This window comes from Myodes glareolus, chromosome 4, assembly GCF_982192425.1.
Source record: "Myodes glareolus chromosome 4, mMyoGla1.1, whole genome shotgun sequence".
Lineage (NCBI taxonomy): Eukaryota > Metazoa > Chordata > Mammalia > Rodentia > Cricetidae > Myodes > Myodes glareolus.
Genome location: NC_142029.1, coordinates 17,190,353 through 17,204,049, shown reverse-complemented (window position 1 = coordinate 17,204,049; position 13,697 = coordinate 17,190,353). Strand labels below are relative to the sequence as shown.

Genomic DNA, 13,697 nt, shown 5'->3' with positions numbered 1-13,697 from the left:
CACGTACATCCGTATCTTGGTTCCCAGCTCTGTGATGGCTGCCATCACAAGCCACAAACCTTGGATCCGCTCAGAGAATTCTGAACTCCAGAGCTGAGACTGGGAGCTGAATCAGAGAGGATTGGGTTCTCAAATTTGCTCTGTGGCTGCCAGCCTCCCCCAGGGCATGGTATCCCTCTCAGTGTTTGGGGCAATCCTAAAATGCAGGGTGGGGGAGGGGTGTGAGGTGGGGCTGCCTCTCTATGGAGCTCTGCCTGAGCAGGAGGATGGAGTCCTTTTGGGTCCAGTCACGGTGATGCCAACCCTGGGTTTTAAGTTCTTATATCCCTGCCTTAGCTTGTCTCTAGGACATGGCCCAGGCCAGCAGTCACAGACCTCTGTGGTGCTGGGGACTTGCAGTGGCATGGCAGGGTTCAGCTCCCTTTAGGAACCCTGCCATATGAAGGAGAGGGTAAACTTTGGACATCTGATTGTTTTAGGATGAGCTTTCTTGAAGGCTTTGGGGCCTGTGGGCCCGGATCCTTAGTATTTATGAATTTTATTATGACTGTTTGTTTAAATATATATATATTTATAGCTCTATGCATTCCCCCCTCCCCAGCCCCTAGTTCTTGCCCTTGGCTTTCTGCTTGGTGGCCGTATAGGGCAGCACGGTCTGCGTGCTCTTGTCTGATACTGTCTGGGTGCTGCTGTTCCTTGTGACCCTCCGGGTCTGTTCTGGAGCCAACGTGGGGCCCAAGCGTCGGGTAGTCAACGGAGAGCGCCTGGTTTTGTGGGGGGCTGGGGAGGGCTTGAGGGGGCCTGTGTGTGGCTCCACATGGGGTAGCTCTGGGGTCAGGCCTGCCTCCTCCTCTACCTCCTCCTCCCCGTCCCCCTCTTCATCATCACAGCACAGAGCGTGGTAGAGCACTTTGTCACTGAATCGTACCCTTTCCCTCGTCCCTGGGGTCCGCTGGGGTACCTGACCCTTTGCAGGGCCAGCACTGAAGGCCTCTTCACTGGAGGAATCTGGCGTCTCCACTCGTGGCCCGTTGGGGATGGGCAAACCACCGTTCATGAGCTGGTAGTCAGGGCCTGCGCCTGGCCGCGGCGCCTCAGGGCCATCCACAGAGTCCGATGGGGTGGAGACGTCCAGGAAGGAACAGAACTCCCAGCTGTCTGAGAGGATATCAGCTGTCATGAAGTCCAGGTGGCCCATGTCAAAGGGGCCGCCCACACCCGCCTTGTCACTGCTGGAGGTGCTGCTCACAGTGGCCGTGGTCCAGTCGTCTGGCTCCAGGTCAAAGTCAAAGTCAGAGGTGAGCTTGTCGATCTGACTCACCACCTGGCCAGGGAAGGGAGAGGAGGTGAGAGGGGCTGGGGCTGGGGCTGGGGCTGGGGCTGGGGCTGGGTGTGCCTGTGCCTCTGCCCTGCCCTGGAGACCTCCTGGCAGGTGACTCTGGAAGATGGTGGCTGAACTGAAATCACAGGTTTGTTTGCACTGTTAAGAGCCCACATTAGGGCTGAGAAGATAGCTCGGTTGGTAAAGAGCTTGCTTTATAAGCATGAGGACTTGGGTTTGATTCCTAGAACCAATCTTAAAAAAAAAAAAAAAAGCAGGACATGGTGGTGCATGCTTATAACCCTAGCCCCAGGGAAGTGGAGACAGGAGGATCCCTGGGGCTTTCTGGCCAGCCAGCCAAGCCTACTTGGCAAGTTCCAGGCCAGTGAGAGACTCAGTCTCAAACACACAAGGCCAAGTTGGACGAGGATGGACAGCTTGTGCTGTCCCCTGGAGGGAGGGGCACCGCCTTCCACCAGGCACCCTGTTCATTCACACATTCTTCTCTCTCAATACAGCTGCCGTTTGGAGTGAGGACAGTGTTGTGAACAGGGCTTCAACTTGTACTGATTGAGAGGGGGTCAGATAGAAGGGTGGAGGGACTCCAGCAAGCCTGGGGGCGGGGGGACCTCCCAGCTGTTGACTCTATAATGTGGTAGCTGGACCTGAAGTCAGGAGAGAAATGACAGGCTAGTCAGAAAGAAGACCCTGCCCAGCTTCACTAAAGCCTTCCAGACCCATCAGTTGGTGACTCACTCAGGAATCTCTTTCCAATCCTGGGGACTGGAACAACAGGTGTGCCGCACTGGCTGAGTCACCCTCCCTGGCTACCCTCAAGCTCTGGAACCCCCGCCTGCCTGCCTTGCCTTCCCTGCCCACTGATGAATGGAGAGCAATCTCAGCTTGTTGGGAAAAGGAAAAAAAAGCCAGAATTCTTTGGGAAGCAATAAAGAGACCATCCGCCCTGGCCCAGGGATGATTGTTAAAGCCACTCATGGGGCAGGCAGCTCATCTGTGGAGGTCACTGTACCCTGCTCTGCCTGCCCGCCTCCCAGTGACCCAAAGGGAAGCCCTTGGCCTCTGAGCAGGCAGCTCTGCCTGCAGATATACACTTGCCTGTGCTGTCGTGTGCACATATATTGGGGTAGAACGCCACAAGAGAGGGAGGCAGACTAGGCAAAGGCCTAGGTGGAGGGCAGAACATGAGGATAAAGCGAGCGGAGTCAGGCCAAGACTCAAACATAAACAATAAAAACCAGTGGGGGGAACAAGTGTCTGGGCCACAGAAACTCGGAGACAAAGACATCAGGAACTGTATCCAGCTCCCTGCATTTGGCTGGCATTATCTGCCTGGGCTCAGGGCGGTCAGTTAATAAGGTAACTAATCAAGCCTTAACCTGATACTCATTCCTGGGAACTGTTAGCATGAGCTGTTGTTCCATGTATGGGGCGGGGTAGGTGGCAAGCGCCCTGAGGTAAAAGAGAAAGACACTGCCTGCAGCATGTGGGCCAGTGGGAGCTGGGCTCTAGCTGCAAGTGACCTGTCCCTATCCCTCTTAAGGTCTGTGTCTCTACCTCTGAGTGGGTGAATTAGTTTACTTCTAAGGGAGACTCAAGGAATCTGTGTCTGTAAGAGTCAGCATGGGAAAGTGTTTAGGTGGTGGCTGCCCTAAGTCAGGGACAGAAGAAATTCTCTGCTGAGGTCTGCAGCAAATTGGAGGAGTCAGGACACACGGGGGACAGACAGACTTTGGGCAAGTCACATAAGATTGCCGGAACTCAAAATCATTTGTCACTGAGTGCCTGGCCAAAATCATTAGGGCTTTGCGGGCAGCAGTAGGGATGGTGGGAGGACTCAGGAGCCCGGGGGTCACAGTGACATTTCACACCTCGGATGACCTACGACCTATCAGGCTTTCTAGTCTACACTCATGAGGTCATCATGTTCCTTGATGTGTCTTGTTTTCAAAGGCACTGGCCTGGTGGCCTGGGTGCTGGGGCAACCTAAGATGGGTGAGAGCTGTCCTCAGCTGTTGCAGCCCCAGGCTAGGGGCGCCAGGAGGAAGCTGGAGTTGAGATCTCACAGTGTCAGCAGAGGCCAGGCTGAGCAGAGATTTCTGGCTTCTTGAAGCTCAGTAGGAATGAGCACCGTCGGGGCCCCAGGCCTGAGGGATAGATAGCAGGGATATCCCAGGTATGCCCAACAGGAGCCTAGAAGCTTGGGAGTCCAGACGTGTTCCTTTCAGTGAGGAAGCCCGGGCTAGCCTGTTCTACAGGCTTTCTCATTGGGTCCCTTCCCTTCTTCATTAGCATCCTCTTTTGGTTCTGCAGGGGATGTGGAGGAAGAGAGAAGGAGGGGGTCTTTAGGTCTGATGTCTGGCCCCTCCTGGCAGTGGAACTGAAGGCAGGTGATAATCCACTCCCCAGCTGTGGCTCTAATTCTGACATCCCTCTCCTTGCTCAGGGAGATGACGATGGATGAGCTATCACCATATTTTAAACTACAGTGTCAGGACAGCCAAACCTGTCCGTACCTGGGTTCCGAAGCTGACACTGGACTCCAACCCTGACTGTACTACTTTTGAGCTGTGTAACCTTAACCAAGTTACTCTGCTTTTAGCCTCTGCTTCTTCATCAGAGAATTCTAACATGCTTGAGAGCCGCGGTGAGGACTGAACCTACTGCCCCCGGGAAAGCATGCAGAACCATGAGAAGAGCAGCATCTGTCTCGCACCAGTGAGCGTGAGCACACACCAGGCCCAAGAGCAGAAGGGAGACAGGTTTTCACCTAAGGAATGCCACACTGATGGGCAGCTTTCGATACCTGTTCAAAATGATGCCAGGATATGGTAGGTGTGCCTTCCATGGCCCCATGTGCCAATACTGCCCATTTTGCCTGAAGTGTGGGTGTGTTCATTCAGAACAGAACTAGAAGGGGTCCATGAGGCCTAAGGCTGTGAGGCTCACAGGCAGATCTGGTTTCCCAGTGACTTGATAAATGACGGAAGTGAGAGTGAGAAAGAGAAGCCATGTGCCCACAGTATCCAGCTTCTGTGTAGGGCCATGATCAGCTCATAAACCCGCTAATCCTTCCCTAGTGTCTTGTTTCACAGGTCAATGTGCAGAGCAAGTATGGTACAGGCCCGTGCTACCTGCCTCTCTGCTCTGGCTGACTTGAAATCTGTGATTTCTCTCCGAGATTTAATAATCATTTTGCCTACATGTAATTTGGGATTGTCTTGGAGTGCAGAGAAATAATTATATACACAGAAGAAAAGAGGGGGAGAAAGGAGAAAGAACCAGAAAAATCTCTAAGCCTGGGGGGGGGGTCTAGAGAGACACTACCTGTGCTATTGCGCTTGCTGACAGGGAAACTGAGGCCAAGCACCTGAAAAGAGCTGAGTTAAAGTCAGAAGTGGAGTCCTGACTCCTGGGTCTGGCGTCTTATAAACAAGACTAATCTGTTTCAGAGGGGCCAAGAGTGGGTGCCTGGGAGGGAGGACAAGACTGAGAAGAACCTAGCTCCTGTTCCAAGAGTATCCCCAGCCTCTGTCTTGCTCTCAGCCTTGCCCACCAACAGGGACTTCCCACCAGCGCCGCCTCCAGGCTCTGCAGTAGATTTCCTCATCAGCATCAGGACCACATCACCCCTCTGCCTCCAACCCTTCCCTGTTCCTCAAACTTCTGAGCCTTCCAAGCGCCACCCCCTTTCCCCTCCAGCAAGTGGCCTCCCCCTCATCTCTGCACATTTTACAGAGCTGGAGCTCCAGCTGCCACTGGGCTCACCTGGTGTGCCCTCCCTCCCACCATCCATCCTCACTTCCTGGAAGAACCCAGCTGAGGGCGGTGTTGGTCACAGCTATACTTCTATGCGTGTATGTTGTGATGTGGTTGATGTCCGCCTCCCTACTAGACCCTAAGAGAGGGCAAGGCTTGGTCTGTTTCACCTACTATTGTGCCCGTGGCTTGACACAGATACTGGCCCACTCTATAAACACAGCTATAGATCACCTGAAAGAAGACTGGGAGGCCTCTTTGTTATAGACCTGGACATCAGTACTGGCTGAACTCCCTTCAGATGAATGCATGCATACATGCTTGTGTCAAGTGTGTGCGTACATGCATGAGCACATGTGTGCATATATGTGCATGTGTGTGTGTGCATGAGTGGGTGCACATCCCCTGAGGCCCAACAGCCAGTGCTGAGGGACCCAGAGTCCCAGACCCAGTGTCCCCACTCCTTCCTTCCCTCTTTCCCAACTCCCTGGGCAGCTGGTTACATAACTGGGGATCCTGCATTATTTATGACCACTGATTATTTTTTAATTCTGTGATTACATTGTTTATTATCTTCCTGGGGGGCTGTGGCATTGGGGAGATGGGGAGTGAGCTGACCATGATTCATGGCTCTCATCCTGCAGTTTGGCCTAATTGGCTAGGGAGCCTCTGTGGATCTGTCCAGAGGAGGAGAAGGCAAAGGGAAAAGGGAGGAAAGGAAGGCCTGAAAATAATAATAATAATAAAAAAAATCCACCCAAGTTGTATTGAGCTGCGGGTACCGAGCTGACCCACTTTGGCACAGCCCTGTGGTCCCAAGTTTTTCCTGCCCCAGCTGCTTTCTGGTAGGCCACACTTACTTAGCTCTCACCAGCAAGGTCTGTGGCTTTCCCTGCCATCTTTACACATGGAACCTGACTGATGGACAGCTGGGAAACAGGCTGCCACAGAGCCTGCTTTCTATGCAAACCAGGTTGCAGGACCCTCCACCGCCACCTCAGACTGAGGACAGGCTGTGCCTACCCCGTTCTCCTGAGGTTTTGGGGATATAGGGATGACAGCATCCTTAAGTTAGATTCTACTCAAGACTCACTGATGATCTGGGGGTACAGGTGGTCAATAAAGGATCACTTCTGAACCCCCATGGGTCAGGAAGAAACAAGTACATGTTCAAAGAGAGCTCAAAATCTGATGGGCCAAAGATGAGGACCCTTCACCATGCCTGAGGGAGCTCTGAGTCTGTGGGCAGCAGTGGGAACGGTAGGAAGGCAGTCTCGCCCAGAAATGTAACCAAGATGCATTAAAAATGTGTGGGCTTCTCGCTGACAGCAAACACGAGTTCCACACTCGGATGCACAGGCTCCATGGGACACTCTCCCTTGCCCCACCCCTACACCTCTGTCCCCCTCTGCTCTACTTTCTACTGGCTTCCTGATGATCCCGTACATTTCCTCCTCCCGACCCTGGTGGCACAGCTCCAGCCACCTGCAATGCTCTTCCCCCTAGATGCCTGCGGACCTCGTCCCTCATTTCTGTGCATCTGGGCTTTAAAACCACTGTAGAAGAGCCCCTTAGTACTACCTCCATCCCTGCAGTACTCTCTGGGCAGGGGATGGAACTACTTTTCTGCAGGGGACCTATTAGAGGTTTCTACCAGGCAGCCAGGACCTGGCCCTGATCTCCCTGCTTTTGACTAAAAAAGTTTATGTGACTCTAGAAAACAAGACTGTGCAGGGAAGTAACAATACCCCGTGGGTGGCAGAGCCCTAGCTCCATGGGAGAACATCTGCCTCACATGTATTAGGACCTAGGCTTGATACCTAACACTGCAAAGCAAAAACAAAACGGATATGGAGCTGGCTTTGTGCATATAAGGGAGCATAGAATGAGTTGGTATCTTCCTCTTACAGATGAGCCAACAGAAGCACAGAGAAGCAAAGTAACTTTCCGAAGTTCGCACAGCTCAGGAGGCAGCTGTACTAAGGACTGAACCAGAAATCTCTGGCTGTCTGACATGTGCTCCTTTCCCCTGGGATAGTCTATGTCTCTAACTGAGATCCATGGAATCTGGGGAGCTTAGGGAGCCCGCTGTGATTGGCCTGGCATCCTGGGGTATTGGGGAGCCTGGGAGAAATGAGGGCTAATTAATGTCTGACTATCATGTCACATCCCTGGGCAGTTCAGCTTCAGCTTTCACAGTATGTTTGCATTCCTTACCTCACTTTGTCCCCACCCCCGACCCAGGGAGCTTCAGCGTGGGTTGGGAGGATGGGGAGAGGGAACTCCAAATCCTCTGGAAGTGTGAGAAGGTATTGGCCCTCCTCCTTCATGGGAAGCCTCCAAAAACCTTGCAGTATCACTGGGAGGGACGACTCATCCTCATCCATAGCCCATTCAGAGAGGAGCAAAGGGAGACTCAGGGAGCAGGCTTTGGTGGCTTTCCTCTTCTGGTTAGTTTCAGGCTTTGTGCTCAGGTGTGTGTGTGTGTGTGTGTGTGTGTGTGTGTGTGTGTGTGTGTGTGTCTGTGTGTGTGTGTGTGTGTGTGTGTGTTTGGAATCAGAGGTGTGTCAGGCAGGGAAGAGGAGGTACAGGCAGGAGGGTGGTGAAGAGAGGACAGAGAATGGCAGAGCCTGCTCTTTGCTGCCTAGCTCCTTCAACAAGGTTCCTGTGCAGTATCCCCGCCAACCCTGTGTGTAACTCTAGTCTCCATACTCCAGAATTTGGTCTGAGCTGGCGGAAATGAGCAGGTGCGGCCCAGGGAGTTGGGTATGATGAGGGAATAGGGGCTTGTTCACTTTATCATGGGCCTACCTGTAGCCCTGATGGCGAAACACCACAAAGGGCCTGATTGGAGCCAGACAGATCAGCTTTATGTCCTCCTGAAGGACCTAGAGCTACATTACAAGTTTGAAGCCAGGACCTGATATCCACAGATACTCCTGTCCCCAACAAACCCCAGCCCAGAGAAAGTTGGTTATGACAGCTCTTCTGCTTGGGTCTCCCTTCCTCTTTGCCTATCACTCTATGTACACATCTACTTTCTGGGGGACTAGGGAGCTCTGAGGCTCAACCCCCCACCCAGCTGGGTACCATTGGCAGCGGGCAGGCAGTGGCATACGGGGTAGACTCTGGTTTCCATAGCAACCTGCCAAAGTCTTGGGTGGAGACACATGGCCTACAGATGTGGGGGAGGGGACTCATCACTTTATCCTGGTTCAGACCTCTCCTGTGTACAGACTGTCACCTGGAGCTCTGGGGTGAGAGGCGCGGGAATCAGTGTGTAGAAAATGGAAGATGGGGGGCATTTAAAAAGCTCCACAAATTAACCCTGGCTCTTGGGCATCACATCACAAGCATCAAGCATCTTTGGAAGCTTCTGTCAAAATGCTGAGATTACACAATAGCCCACCTGCTGAAGCTTCAAATAGGCACTGGGAATCTTGAGATCCAGGCTCAATTCTGTCATGGGTGGGTTGTGCAGCCTTGGGCAAGCCCCTATTCCTCTCTGGACCCCAGTTTCTTCCACAGGAAGTGGACAGAGTTTGCCTGGACTAACTGTGAGATCCCTTCAAGTTCTGGATGATTATGCTGAGGGAGAAGAGGCAAGGGCCTACCCCACTAGGAGTTATACCAAGGCTGACTTCCAGGATTATAGACAATACCAGCTCTGGTTGGGGTCCCATGACCCTGCCTGAGACCAAGATTTTGGATAGTTCTCAAGGCCCCGATTAAACCACAGAGGATCCAGAATAAGACAGGGTAGGAGAGGACAACCTAATCCTTTGGACTCATGAAGTCAGAGGCAGGGTTGTTCAGGGACCTGTGGCCTTTGGCTTCCAAATTGTATTATGGAGTCTAGACCATAACAGCCCAGCTTACGGGCAGGAGCACCACCACCTCTACCTCTGCCTGCCTGAGGCACCCGCCATCCCTACATCTGGAGGCAGGACCTCCTGGCAGGTCTCATGAGGCAGACCTTGGACGCCCAAGGTCTACTCTAACAGGCCTGGCATCTCTGTCACCCTCCAACTCACAGCCTCCCTTCAAAGAAGGAACCCCTCTCCGAGTCTTGAATCAGGTCAGGTTGGAAAGCCACATTGCTTACAGCCTGCTCCATCTCCACAGCCTTCCAAAGCCCTCTCCCCCGATACGCAGCTGGTGGGGAATTTTGGGTTCATAACTCAGAATGATCCATTCTGCTTCCATCTCTGCAGGGGCCCTGGTTACAAGGAGTTGAAAGTTGTCTAAAGCCCACCTGGCTGTTGAAATGGGACCCAGCGGGCAAATTCAGGCCAGCGGCTCAGAACGCTGGTCATGCATTTTGGACTTGAACACAGCCCAGGGGGCAGGGTGGAAGACATGTGTACCTCATTACTCCAGCAATGTGGGAAGCAGTAATTAAACTGGGCTTCGATTAGAAAGCCAGAGGGGGCTTCTCGGTGACTTTTTGGTCTTTGCAAAAACCATCCAGAAGCATGCCTGTGGGGTGGGGGGGGCACATATGCATAAAAGATCTCTTCTTTAACGTCCAGGACCTCTGATCCCCACCCACACTTTCCAGTCACATCCTTACCCTAGGACAGGGAGGCCACAACTGGTTTTAACCCCCTCCCCTTTTGGAAATTAAGGTTCGGAGTATCTGTGTGATCCTGGAAGGAATACTGGATCTCAAACGGTGGGGATTGGTTAAGGTGAGCCATCCACACGCTCCTAGAGCCCTTGCTCAGAGTCTGGGAGGTAAATAGTGGGGTCAAAGGACAGCTCTGGTTTTTGAAGAATGTGTCCCACTAAGAGTGGAGTGGGGCAGATTTAGTCCTCATTGGACACCCTGAGTGCTAACGATAGAGCACTGGCACCTGCTCAAACAGTCACCACCACACGAAGGCCCCACCAGCTCTAGGGACAGTAATTTTTAGCAAAACAGACTTGAGGAAAGAAGAATGAGAAGGGTGGGCCTCTGTGGAACATGCCATGTGCACATAGCATTGCACACTCAAGCACACATAAATGTTTTGATGCTGAGCCCAGTCAAGCAGGGCTAGGGTCTGTGTGCCCCCCATTCTCCCCACCTTGCTGCCTCTCACTCACCTCCCTCAGCTCCTTAGCCACTTCTTTGAGTTCCCTCAGGATGCCTTCAAGTTGCCCGATGACCATCTTCATGCGCTGTCGAATCCGCTCTCTCTCTCCACCGCTGTTGGGGTCGTCACTGGGCTGCCCGAGGTCCGGGGCACCCCGAATGTTCATCCTTCACCACGTGGCCGCAAGCCTGCCCATACTCGCCCCAGCGGGGCACACGCTTTGCCTGCCTCCACGGAGCCCCCCTCGGCCGGGCAGAGCTCCACATTTTAACGGCCCCCCAGCCTACCCTGGCCTTGGGCGGCCCTCACCCAGCTCCTGCAGCCTGCCACTCGACCTACTCTGCCTCTGGGTGGGGGATGGAGCACCCAGAGGGAGACAGAGTCTGACGGGGGGGGGCGGGGGGTCAAGGTGAGGACACAAGAGGGCAAGGGGAGGGACCTTAGGGCCCAAGAACAGCTTCCAGGACTTGAAGAGCCTGTGGTGTACAAAGCTGATCTTTGCCTGAATCTGGGTGTGGAGGCAGGGGGATGATTCTGCAAGGACTAGGGTAAGAGATGCCCTTGGGATGGGGGAAGGCAGCAATCCCCTCACAACTCCTGGGCAGTTACAAAGGCAGAGGTCTCTAGATGCAGCCGAACCTGCAGAGGGACGGTGGTCAGGTTCTTCCAGATGTGGAGGGGGCTCCAGATGTGAACAGCGCTGGAGAGGGACTTGGATTGGAGGAGGGCAGCCCCCTGCAGAAAGAGCGAGCCTGGCGTCAGCCCTCCCAGGCTGCTGCACCAGCCTGCTGCTGTTGCCTCCCTCTTCTCCCTTGCCTGCACCCTCCTTCCTCGCTGGAGATTTATTTATTTATTTTTGTTTGTGGGGAGGGATGGTGGAGGCAGATGGTTTTCAGCACACCCCTCTTCTATAGAGAGAGCGGAGGAGCCCCTGATTTAGAGGCATAAGTCCTCAGCCTCCTCTGGGGCACTCTAGCTATGATCGTTCCTACCCCCAACCCCCCAGCCACCAACCAAGCTTGGCCAGACTGGTTCAGCACAGGGCCTCTCCAGTCCTCCATCCTTCTTTCAATGCCCACAGGGTGCCCTCCTTACCAGCGGACTCTTCCTCCCCCAGCCCCGCCTTCCCTCGGAAGCTGGACTCTCCGACTTACAGAGGATGGGGGCACCGGTCTTTCCTCCAAGCAGCGTCGGGGGCCGAGCCCCAAGACGAGGTTGGGGGGCCCCCAAGGCTCCCCTAGGGCGGACTTCTCTCTCTGGACCCTTCGGCTCCTGGCCTCAGGAAGGTCCTCCGAGCGGTGACCGGAGACATCTGGGCGGTGGGAGGGGGCGGGGCCTCTGCACTCCGGGGAAGAGGGCAGGAAAAATCTCCCACCACGCCCGCCAGGCTCCGGGTTGCAAGGGTCCGGTGGGCTCGGGGGCCCCGAGGCCACAGGTGACCCGGGCCGAGGGGACGCCGGTCGGGTCCGGGCGACAGAGCCAAAGTCGGAGGGCTGGGGAGGGCGCCGGGATCCCCTCAGCCCACACCCGGCATTCCCCGGGCTCCGCAGGGTTCTCGATTCTCTCTGTCCAGTCCAGTTCGGCGGGTCTGGGGCCCCTCCGGGGTCTGTCCTGCCCCTAGTTTGCCTTGCCCTTTTCGAGCTGGTATTGACAGGCGTCCGAGGTGCACTCAGTCGGGACCCAGAATGTCAGTGCTCCGGCCCGGGCGGCGTCCGGAGCGGCCGGAGAATCCGCTTAGCCTAGCCCGGCAGTCGGCTCGATCCACGATGAGGAAAGTCCGGATTCTTTCGAGTCCCGGGGGAGGGGCGGCGGCAGTGGTATGGGGGACCGGTGTCCAGCACAGCGGAGATGAGCGCACGAGGTCTAGGGACCTCGGCACGGCGTGGCTGAGCAGAAGAAGCAAAGGAGAGCAGAGGGGGTGAGCGAGGCGCCAGGGAGGCGATGGAGGAGGCGCGGCGGGCCCGGCCGGGCACACGGGGCGCGCAGCCTCCGCTAGGCTCCACCGCCTCCTGCGCGCTCGCTCACGGCTCCGCGCCTCGCGGCCCCGAGCGCCCGGTGGCTGCCGATGGGGCAAAGGAGGCACCGGGGCGGCTCGGGCCTCTCTCCCGGGCTGCTTCTCCCTGCCCTGCGCTACCCTCCCGGCTCCGCCGGCCTGGCCGGTTTCCCCCGAGCGCCGCCGCGCCCCGCCGGACTGGCCGCCCGGGCGGGCGCTGGCTCCCTCAAAGGCCGCCGGGCTCGCACGGCTCCGCTCGCTTCGGCGCTGGCAGGGAAGGGGCCGGCCCCGCGCGCCGGGAGGGAACTTTTAAAGCGACACACACGCCTCCCAGCGCCCGGAGCCGAGCGCGCGAGCCGGGGGGTCTCGCCACCCCAGGGTGCCGGAAGGACTGGGCGCTGGCGGGGCTGGAGGAGGGCTAGACCGGCTGCCGCCCGCTGCCTGGGGCGCACGGAGCCCGGGACTTGACTCCAAGTTCCTTCTCCTCCCTTTCACACAATCCCTTGGTCCTCCTGCCCCCCACTGCGGTGAGCTCCGGGCTTCCACTTCAGTCTCTTTCCCTTCTCTGCCATCATACCTCACCGCAAGCTGCCCCAAATCTTGTGTCAGTTCAGTAAATAGAATCCAACCAACCTTTACTGAATACCTATTTGTGTGCCACACTCTGGTTGAGAGGAAGGGGTTGGTGAATACCGGGGTGTTTTAGGTGGTTCGGTTCCCCTTGTTCTTCATCCAAGTTCTCAACAGTTTTTTGTTTGTTTGTTTTGTTTCGCTGGTTTTGTTGTTGTTGTTTCTTTCAGGGCCTTCAGTGGGCCTTGATCCCTGCTAGCTCTGTTGAGGAAGAAAAGTAACCCAAGAGGGCATTCTTGAGCAAACCGAAGGGTAGTGCATGCAGAACACAGGCAAGTTCTAGAAGCTTTGGTAGTAGCAGGTAAGGGGTGCCAAGGAAGAAGCACAGGCCAGCCACTCGTCCCCCACCCCTGAAGAGTTTTCCCAGGAAAGCTATCCTTGAGCTGAATCTTAACAGAGAAGTGGGAGTCTGGGTGACTGTGACCTGGGGGAATGGGGGGGGGGATCAGCTACCCAAGGGGAAAGGTGGGTGGAAAAAAGGGCTCAGGAGCAGAAGGAGGGGAGAACAAGTTTCAAAGTGGCCCTGTTGATGCCATTGGGAAGACTGCATGAAGTGGGACAGAGAAAGACTGAACCGGGAGACAGGAGGCCATAGTTAGAAGCTTGGAATTTATCCTGTGGCAGAGGGGGCCTGTGCTGGGGATTGCGGGGAGCCGGGTCTTATGTGCTTTCCTAGGCGAACTCCCACACTCCTGATAGTCAATGGTGGGCTTGAGGAGGCCACAACCAGCTGTCCAATTAGGAGGTTCTTGCTGCGCTTGAACTGTGGGAAGCCAGAGTAGCAGCAGAGATGTGGGGGAAGGGACACTGCTTGGTGAAATCATCTGATTTCCTTCAACCTGAACTTAGAGAGGCAGGGGGGGAGTCCTGTGCCCCTAGATCACAGGAGAGGCTGAGT

The 13,697-nt window shown here is 55.4% G+C and overlaps 1 protein-coding gene across 1 annotated transcript; it reads right to left on the bottom strand.

The window, feature by feature from the left end:
• Positions 1-470: 470 nt before the first annotated feature.
• On the bottom strand, positions 471-12,425 carry Insyn1 (inhibitory synaptic factor 1). The gene is made up of 3 exons (XM_048423882.3): positions 11,331-12,425; positions 10,187-10,911; positions 471-1,324 (listed from the first exon to the last, which is right to left on the bottom strand). The coding sequence occupies exons 2-3, from the start codon at positions 10,340-10,342 to the stop codon at positions 605-607; spliced, it is 876 nt and encodes a 291-aa protein (XP_048279839.1). The 5' UTR covers positions 10,343-10,911; positions 11,331-12,425; the 3' UTR covers positions 471-604.
• Positions 12,426-13,697: the final 1,272 nt, after the last annotated feature.